The sequence below is a fragment of the Lampris incognitus genome, chromosome 2, assembly GCF_029633865.1.
Source record: "Lampris incognitus isolate fLamInc1 chromosome 2, fLamInc1.hap2, whole genome shotgun sequence".
Classification (NCBI taxonomy): domain Eukaryota; kingdom Metazoa; phylum Chordata; class Actinopteri; order Lampriformes; family Lampridae; genus Lampris; species Lampris incognitus.
The window spans coordinates 145,421,640-145,430,799 of record NC_079212.1 but is presented as its reverse complement, the minus strand read 5'-3'; the positions used below and the strand labels follow the sequence as shown (position 1 = coordinate 145,430,799).

General features: G+C 47.9%; 1 protein-coding gene across 1 annotated transcript; it reads right to left on the bottom strand.

Moving 5' to 3' along the window:
* Positions 1–243: 243 nt before the first annotated feature.
* Positions 244–6,472, bottom strand: pax7a (paired box 7a). The gene is made up of 5 exons (XM_056274878.1): positions 6,388–6,472; positions 4,970–5,205; positions 4,561–4,705; positions 4,175–4,303; positions 244–353 (listed from the first exon to the last, which is right to left on the bottom strand). Exons 1-5 carry the CDS (start codon positions 6,470–6,472, stop codon positions 244–246), a joined length of 705 nt encoding a protein of 234 aa, XP_056130853.1.
* Between the last annotated feature and the right edge of the window lie 2,688 nt (positions 6,473–9,160).

The window sequence follows — 9,160 nt, the reverse complement described above, 5'->3', positions numbered from 1 at the left end:
ATTCTCATTGTCATTATTTTATTGTTGTCATCATTATTATGATTATTATCTTTGTGTGATTATGATTCTTATTATTGTGATCTCGGCGTCAGGCTTGCGCCCCTGCCCCTCTGTCAGGAGTGGGCCTCCCGGTGCAGGGAGCAGGGAGCAGGGAGCTGGGTCTGGCCCGGCTGCGGGGACGGGAGGTTAATCCGCCTTTAATGCGGTGAAGCGCAGCGCAGGGTCTGGGCTGTGATGGGTGTGTTATCTCTGCCCAACATTTGGGTCTCCCTCAATTTCCACCCCGCCAAATAGCTGCGAGAAAGTGCAGATGGAGTCCCTCTCCATGCCCGAGGAGAAAACGTTATTAATAGCTAAATAACTTCCCCATACTTCCACTAAATCTCTCTCGCACACTAGTCCAGATGGATTTGTTTGAAGTGGTCTCTCGCTTCATTCCCCCGTCCTCCTCATTCAGCACGGCTTTCCAGCCCCCATAGAACCAGCCGGCGTTACCGCGCGCACACAGGCCGCGGGGCGCGCCTACCTGTGTGTGCGTGCGTGTGCGTGCGTGCGTGCGTGCGTGCGTGTGTTTGGGGGCCATGGGTAAGTACGGAGGTGTTGGGCACCTTTCCCCCCTTCATTCACATCGGCGCAACGGACTGGACCGAACCGAGCCTGTGCTGGTTTTTACTCGCTCTCACGGCGAGCCGCGGCGGTTTCCGTTGAATACGCACCGCGGAGCCTCGCCGGGAGCCGCGTGTTGTGCGACTTCCGCTCCTCCCCCCTCTCCTCCCGTCCGCCGTCACCCCTCTGCTCTCCGTCCGGTTCCGTCGTCCGTGTGCGTCGGCTTCATCTTTTTCTTTCCGACGTGCCGGAAACCAGGAATCACAAACTCCTGGATGCGCGCGCGACCTCTCTGCCCCTCGCTTTCTTTTTTTTTTTTTTTTTTGGCTACTTCCGCAATTAAAATTGGCGCGAAAATGAACGCCGAGGATGCGCGCAAAAAGGTTTCTCCGTCGTGGAAAAAACGGGACGCATACTGAATATATTACAGCCACTTCCGCTACTCCGCCGGGAGTGCCGCGCTGTGGAGAAACGGGAGGTGCGGTATTCCGGTGTCTCACACATGATCCACGGTAATGTACCCCCCCCTTAACCCCCCCCCGTTTAACAACCCCCCCCCTTTAACCACCCCACCCCCCTTAACCGCGTTTAATAAAGCCAGATTAAAGCTCGGATAAATCCATGACGTAACCTCTTAAAAAAACCAATACATAATAAACAAATAAGCTCGATAGATAAATAAAGTCTTAAAACCTGGATAAGTAGAGCAAAAAAAAATAAAATCTCCCGAATCGCGCGCCCGGGGCGAGGCGGTGCGAGATGAAAGTGAAAGAGAAATAAAAGGGGTCCGTTTAATCTGCTTTGCGGCGCCTTCCGCGGAGCGCGCCGCCGCGCGGAGTGAGGGGCTGATTGGGGATAAATACCCTTCTTACCGAGCCCGCGAGCTATTAACAGCCCGCGCCGACACGAGCCGCCTATTCACCGAGCAGGGCTTCCGCCACTTCCGCTAATAAGTATGAACGTTATCAAACGCCGGCGCCTGCGTAACGGCGTCGGTGGCGACGCGCGTCTCTTCCAGGAACGCCATGCTGTGCCCGTCTCAACACGAGCGGGCACCCAAAACGGAAACGCGACTAGCAACGCACGAGACGTCGCGGATATTTCCCATCAGCCCTACGCGGCGAAGCGACCCAAGGCGGCTGGCCGTCACCTCGTCAGACTCAAGAGAATGAATGAATTCAGCCCGCAGCGCCCCGCAGAGGAACGCGGCGCTCCAGCTTTACGCGCGTCGGCTGCGCGTAAAGACGACGGCGCGGTCCCCAAACCAGACGCTTCCGCGTGCGGATCTCATTCCTAGCTAGATGGTGTTACACGGTGGGGCCCAGCAGAGAAGCCCCTTCTACACCCTTCTAGAATGTTACCACAGTGCGTAGCAGGGACGAGCTGAACTATTCATCTGCCCTTCTGTCCTTTGTCCAAACTACCCCCCCCCCGGGGTGTCTGAATGGGGAACGGCTGGGCCCGTGTTGCCCCTCTCAGATGAGCCTCATTGCAGGAGTGACGCTCATCTCCGAGGCTGAACACCTTGGCCAGTTGTCAGTGCTGGCGGGAGAAAGGAGGCCTTTGTAAACTCCCATCAGCCCCTTTCACACACCTCATCATCACGCGGCCAGCTTTTCTGTCCGCCTGACAGGGGAGCGTCCTGCCATTCGCCACAGGGAGGCTCGTTTTTTAAATTTCAAGTGAAAAGGCTAAGCAAACAATTAAACGTATGAATTATATAAATAAAATAGCATTATACTATCGTTATTATTGTTGTTAATTAATTAACTTTTAACTGCGGTGTATAAAACATCATTAAACTATCATTATTATTGTTGTTAATTAATTTAACTTTTAACTTCAGTGTATAAAACATAATTATACTATCATTATTATTACTGTTAATTAATTTAACTTTTAACTGCAGTGTATAAAACATCATTATACTATTATTATTATTGTTGTTAATTAATTTAACTTTTAACTTCAGTGTATAAAACATAATTATACTATCATTATTATTGTTGTTAATTAATTTAACTTTTAACTTCAGTGTATAAAACATAAGTACACTATTATTATTATTGTTGTTAATTAATTTAACTTTTAACTGCAGTGTATAAAACATAATTATACCATCATTATTATTGTTGTTAATTAATTTAACTTTTAACTACAGTGTATAAAACATAATTATACTATCATTATTATTGTTGTTAATTAATTTAACTTTGAACTACAGTGTATAAAACATCATTATACTATCATTATTATTGTTGTTAATTAATTTAACTTTTAACTACAGTGTATAAAACATCATTATACTATCATTATTATTATTGTTAAATAATTTAACTTTTAACTACAGTGTATAAAACACCATTATACTATTGTTATTGTTATTATTGTTAATTAATTTAACTTTTAACTGCAATGTATAAAACATCATTATACTATTATTATTATTATTGTTAATTAATTTAACTTTTTACTGCAGTGTATAAAACATCATTATACTGTCATTATTATTGTTGTTCATTAATTTAACCTCTTAAATACAGTGTATTAAACATCATTATACTATCATTATTATTGTTGTTAATTAATTTAACTTTTAACTACAGTGTATAAAACACCATTATACTATCATTCTTATTGTTGTTAATTAATTTAACTTTTAACTACAGTGTATTTCTAGCTATCCAGTTTATTTGTAACGTGCACGAGCATCTAAACAGACAACTGACAAACCGTCAGCTGTCATTTAGAGGCCGCTAAATGAGCCAAAAGGCGAATTTGTTACACAAATTAATTTCCTGGAAGTTTGATACTTTCTGCCAAGACGCCCATAAATAATTGATTGACTGAGTTAACTGTTGGCTCGGGTTTAAAAGAGGGAATGAATAATAAAATCAGCCGGATGCCATTTAAACATGAAACAAGGGTTTATTTCAAATGTTTGATTCCTGCTTACATTATTATTATTATTAGCATTATTATTACTATATTGTTATTAATAATAATAACAGTAGTACTATTATTATTATCATTATTGTTGTAATAACAATATTAATAATACTTATTATCATTAAAATTAGTATTATTGTTATTATAATTATCGTTATAATAATAATTATCGTTAAATAACTATCACTATAATTATCATTATTGTTATTATTATTATCATTCATAATATTATCATTAATATTAGTATTACTGTTATAATTGTCATTATCTTTATCATCATCATTACTGTTGCCATTATCATTATTATTAATAGTAATAATAATATCATAATAATTGTCATTATCATCATTACTATTAATATAATTATTGTTATAATTATTACAATTATTGTTATTGATATTATCATTATTGTCATCATTGTCATCATCATCTTTATTATAATTATTACTATTATCATTATCATGTTTATTATTATTGTTATAATTATAATAATTATTATTAATATTATTATTGTTATCATTAATATTGTTATTATTATTATTAGGTGTGGTAGTAGGTGAACAATAAGAAGCAGAAGGTGACCACAGGGCCTTTCATTTCTGTTGTCATCTCAGCCTACCTTTATCACCAAGGATGCCATCGATGCTATGCTTTGTTTTCTTTTCTCCATCTTCATCCTTCTTATCACAATCATCCTCGTCATCTTTTTTGCCAAACCGGGCCCTCAACACGCGGCTGATGGAGCTCACTAATGGCGACAGAAAGCGTATTTGTGGGATTAGGCCCATGTGAGCAGAAGGTTGGAGTTAAAATAACAGCAAAGAAAAATACCGCAAGTCTACTTGGTCAACAGACACCTTTTATGATGGTGATTATTTTCACTCTATTGTTTTAACTGTGGTGAAGCCAGGTAGCTGACGGTGATAGGAGACATGCTAACAGGCCTAAAACTCAATCTGTGCTGGGCTGAGAGTTGTTCTGGCGTAGGAAGAAAAGTGCGCTTACCAGATGAAGCCTCACCTGAAGGAACTGTGCCTCTGTCGCACACCCCGTCCTTCAGCAGCTTGTCCCGGATCTCCCAGCTGAACATGCCCGGGTTCTCCCTCTTGTACTCCTCGATCCTCTTCTCCACGTCTGGCGTTGCCACCTGCTTTAAGGTCCAAGTTGTGCGACGGCAGAAAAACACAACGAGGGACAGGGAGACAGAGATGGGGGTGGGGGGTGGGGGGGTCGGAAACTGGTTTTAGTGGAAATGTCAGGCTGTGGTGGGGGACTTGTTGACAGAGAACTAGGTGGTGGTGGTGGTGGTGGTGGTGGTTATTATTGGCTGTGTGGAGAATGGACGTTACACGGGTTCGGGTGAACCAGGTGGGATGTGGACCGAGAGGGGAAACCTCCGCGGGACTCCACTCACCCTGGGCTTGCTGCCTCCGATGGCCCCGGGACGGATGGAGCCGGTCTCCTGGTACCGGCACAGGATCTTGGACACACAGCCGTGAGAGACCCGCAGCTGTCGCGATATCACGCAGGGTCGGATGCCGTGGTGCGCCATCTCCACGATCTTGTGCCGAATGTGATTTGGCAGCGGCCTCCCGTTGATGAACACCCCGCCGAGCTGGTTGACCCGACCCTGGCCCAGAGGGGTCGACACTGTACCGACACGACACGACACACACGACACGACACGACACGACACGACAAAACACAACACGACACAAGGCTCCAAAAAGTCAGATTCGAGCTCGGCTTAGACGGAATACCTCGCGTCATCAGTGTGCACAGGCTTTACTCTGCAGGCCTACTGGTTACTGACCGGCTTCCTCGAGTTTATAGTCTCGCACACCGCTCCCCCAAACTAGTCCCGTGTCTAGCTGCAACACTGTGACAACTTCCTGCTTAATAACATTGTAATCACTGCGATTTTACAACACATTTCCAGTAGGCCTCGAGGCCTCGTCTGCAGCACATCTGGGCCTGCGCAGAACCGGTGCTGCTAGTTTAAAAAGCCAAACAGCTGGACATGCATTGGTGTCTGTGGGTCACAGTACGCCATACTCTGGTTTTATACACACACACACACACATATATATATAATATATATATGTGTGTGTGTGTGTGTGTATAATATATAATATAATACACACATTATACACGTGGTGTTGAAGTGAGGAGGTCTGGCTGACAGGATGCCCCTCCACCGCATCCTGTCAGCCGCTGGAAGACGCTCCTTCATTATTCCTCGTCATGCCGGACACTCTGAGAGACCCTGGCAGCATCCTCTGCGGAGGGACCCTCCAACAAATCCCACGGCTACGGGGGCTCTGCGCTTCACTTTAGAGCTCTTGAGCACGCATGCAGTGAGATGGAAAACCGCCTCCATAAATCAATGCAAATACAAATTAATCCCTCTCCCCCCCTCTCTCTCTCCCCCTCTCCCCCCCCCCCACCCCTCGAGAGAGAGTTTTTACTGCGTATTTTAACGCACAAGATGTGTGCCGTGCACAGGCACCGGTGCAGAAATAAACCACGTGATTAATGTGGCGCGTCTGCAGTCAGTTGTGTTAATACAATTTGAAATGTGTCAAGTGACTCCCAGGACAACAGCGTGTGGTTGTGTAGGCGTGCTAATATATTGCCTCGGTCGTTTCGCCGCTTGTAACTCCCGCAATTCAACAATTTCTAGAATATTCTGCCGCTTCGTTCCCTCCGACGTTATAAGTTGGACCTGACGTTCGCTAGCCCGTGTGTAAACTGCCAGGACGGCGAAACAATGCACGTAAATCTGTGGGACCGCGTGACGCCAGATGTGGAGTGACAGCAGGGCAGGGTTACCTTCCAGAGGGAACCCGGTGCGGGGGTAGTTCTGGCCCGGCGCGGGGCGCATCATCCGCGGCACTGTTCCCGGTAAAGTAGCCATCGGAGCTACTCAACAAACCCAAAAGTCCAGACTCCGAATTCGTGCAGACGCAAGACCGGGATCGTCCTTCGAGAGCCGGCAGCTGTCTCGGCGGCGGCTAAAATCTGGTCCCGGTTCCGGAAGGAGAAAGTTGCGGGTTAACGGTCCCTCCGCGGAGGAGAACAACAACAACAACAGCGTTGATAGTCGTCAGGACGCGCGATGAATCATGCAGGAGCAGACCCCTTCGGCGAGGGGGCAGCGTGCGTGGAGGGGGGGGGAGGCTGGCTGCAGGGGGCTGCAGGAGGCTGCACCTTGCGCCGACAGCGGGCAGGAGTTGCTACGAAGGTTGCTTGTGTTTGCCCGGGTAAACTTGTGGTGCGGAGTTGTGATAAGGTCCGCTCCGCGGCTGCGAGTAGTTTAAGTGGCCAACTTTCGTGCACGCCGGAGGAGGAGACACGCGGACGCGCCCATAGGCTCGCTGCGCTTTCTTTTATGGATGAAAGAGAGAAGCTTGCCCCGGACAGCCAATCAGCGCGCGGCACACGATCCAAACAAGACGTTCCGCTTTTCCTCCTCCGCCGAAACGCTCCGCATCCCTCCCCCCCTTCCGTTCCGTCCCCCACGTCCACACACCCCGACAGGACTTCTCGCTGAAAGTTCTGAAAAACAAACACGTACATATGTCGCCCTGCGCGTTACGGCCGCGCCGTGGGCATGTAGGGGTTCCGGTTCTGTCCTCCGGCCGATTCTGGTGATCCGGGGGAAGCAAAGTTCCCATGCTGCTCCGCGCCACCTGTCAGAAGCGCCAGAAGAGACGCTTTTTAATAAATTGTTAATTTCCTGGAAGACGTTTGTCTCCGCGCGCGAGCGTGGACACTTCGTCCCAGCCTAAGAAGTGCGGAACTCGTCTGCGACCCGAACCAGATAAATCCCCCACAGACCCATAAAGGCCCCTGTCGTCTGTACAACCAGCCGGACCAGGGGGCTCATGAAGCATGTTCTGGTCAGCACGAGGGAAGGAAGGAAAGCAGCCGGACGGGGTTTAGCCCCAGTAAAGAGGCCGCCGTCCCTTCATTAACACGTGTCCGCCCACACGTGTTTTGCGCTAATTAGCAGCGCGTGGATCGGCCAACAGGTTGCCTCGCTGCGGCGTGAAGCAGGCCGCCGGCGCTGGAGGGTCTGCGGAGGGTCCACGCCGCGGACGGGAGGGCTGCGTGGGGCTCTCCGCGGGCCCGCCGCGCATAGAGAATCGCGCGACAATGCCGCGCGGAACACTCCTGGTGTTTGGCAATTTCACAAATCATTTTAGCAACAATTAGGGAGCGTGCAGGGGTGAAATGGCGATTTCACGTGCAGATGTGTCGGCGGGGAGGACCCGGTACCCTGCCGAACAGCCCTGACCCTCAGCCCGCCGCTTTGGTCTCCTTTAACACGGAGGAGGAACACAAAGGAGCCCCCCTCCTCCTCCTCCTCCTCCTCCTCCTCCTCCTCCTCCTCCTCCTCGGAGCAGCCAGCCGCCGGTTAAGGCAAAGCATCAATCAAGGGACACTCCAACAACAACACGTCTCTGACGTCTTACCGGGAGACCAGTATGTCCTCCGACACACACTTCCTCTCTCTCTCTCTCTCCCCCTCTAGTCTCTCTAGTCTCTCTCTCCCCCTCTAGTCTCTAGTCTCTCTCTCCCCCTCTAGTCTCTGTACCCCTCTCTCCCCCTCTAGTCCCTCTCTCGCTCCCTCTAGTCTCTCTCTCTCTCTCTCTAGCCTCTCTAGTCTCTCTCTCCCCCTCTAGTCTCTGTACCCCTCTAGTCTCTGTCCCCCTCCCTCCCCCTCTAGTCCCGCTCTCGCTCCCTCTACTCTCTCTCTCTAGTCCCTCCCTCTAGTCTCTCTCCCTCTCTCTAGTCTCTCCCTCTAGTCTTTCTCTCCCTCTAGTCCCCCCCTCCCCCCTTTGGTCTCTCTCCCTCTCTCTAGTCTCCCTCTCTCTCTCCCTCTAGTCCCTTTCTCTGGTCCCTCTTTCCCTCCAGTCTCTCTCCCTCTCTCTTGTCTCTCGCTCCCCCTCTAGTCCTTCTCTCCCACTAGCCTCTCTCTCCCTCTAGTCTCTTTCTCTCTCTCTCTCCCTCTAGTCTCCCTCTCCCTCTAGTCTCTCTCCCTCTAGTCTCTCTCCCCCTCTAGTCTCTGTCTCTAGACTCTCTCTCTCCCTCTAGTCTAGTCTCTCTCTCCCCCTCTAGTCTCTCTCTCTCTCTAGTCTCTCTCTCTCTGCAGCGTAGTGTGTTATATCAGCCCTCCGTGTCTCTACATGTAGTTTTATATCGTGTTTTCAGGTGTGTGTGCGTGTGTGTGTGCGCGTGTGCGTGTGTGTGTGTCAGTTGTCATTTAGCACCACAGGATTTATGTGCTAATTAAAGTGTAGACGTCACACTCAATCCGGCGCCATTAAAAAAAATCAACAACTTTTACGCCTTTTTAATTCTTATTCTATTATAATCTGTTTTCAACACCAGGCCACTTTACTGGAATACTAAATTATTAATATTAATATTAATAATTTATGTTAATATCAATATTAATATTAATGTATAACAGATCACTTCATGTCGTTTGGGCCCAAATGCGTTGTAATGACAAATATGTGAGGAATGTGTGTTTTAATGTGTTTTCATTAAAATCAGCTGTGTGCCAGAACACGGGCAGACTGACTGCAGTACACAC

Bases quoted from the DNA above. Each gene is read 5' to 3' on its own strand.
- pax7a (XM_056274878.1), bottom strand. From the start codon at position 6,472: ATGGCTACTTTACCGGGAACAGTGCCGCGGATGATGCGCCCCGCGCCG. The intron at 4,706-4,969 runs GTGAGTGGAGTC...TGGACCTTAAAG, and splicing joins TCGGAGGCAGCAAGCCCAGG to CAGGTGGCAACGCCAGACGT. The intron at 354-4,174 runs GTAGGCTGAGAT...GAAGTTATTTAG, and splicing joins TGGCATCCTTGGTGATAAAG to CTATTAATAACGTTTTCTCC.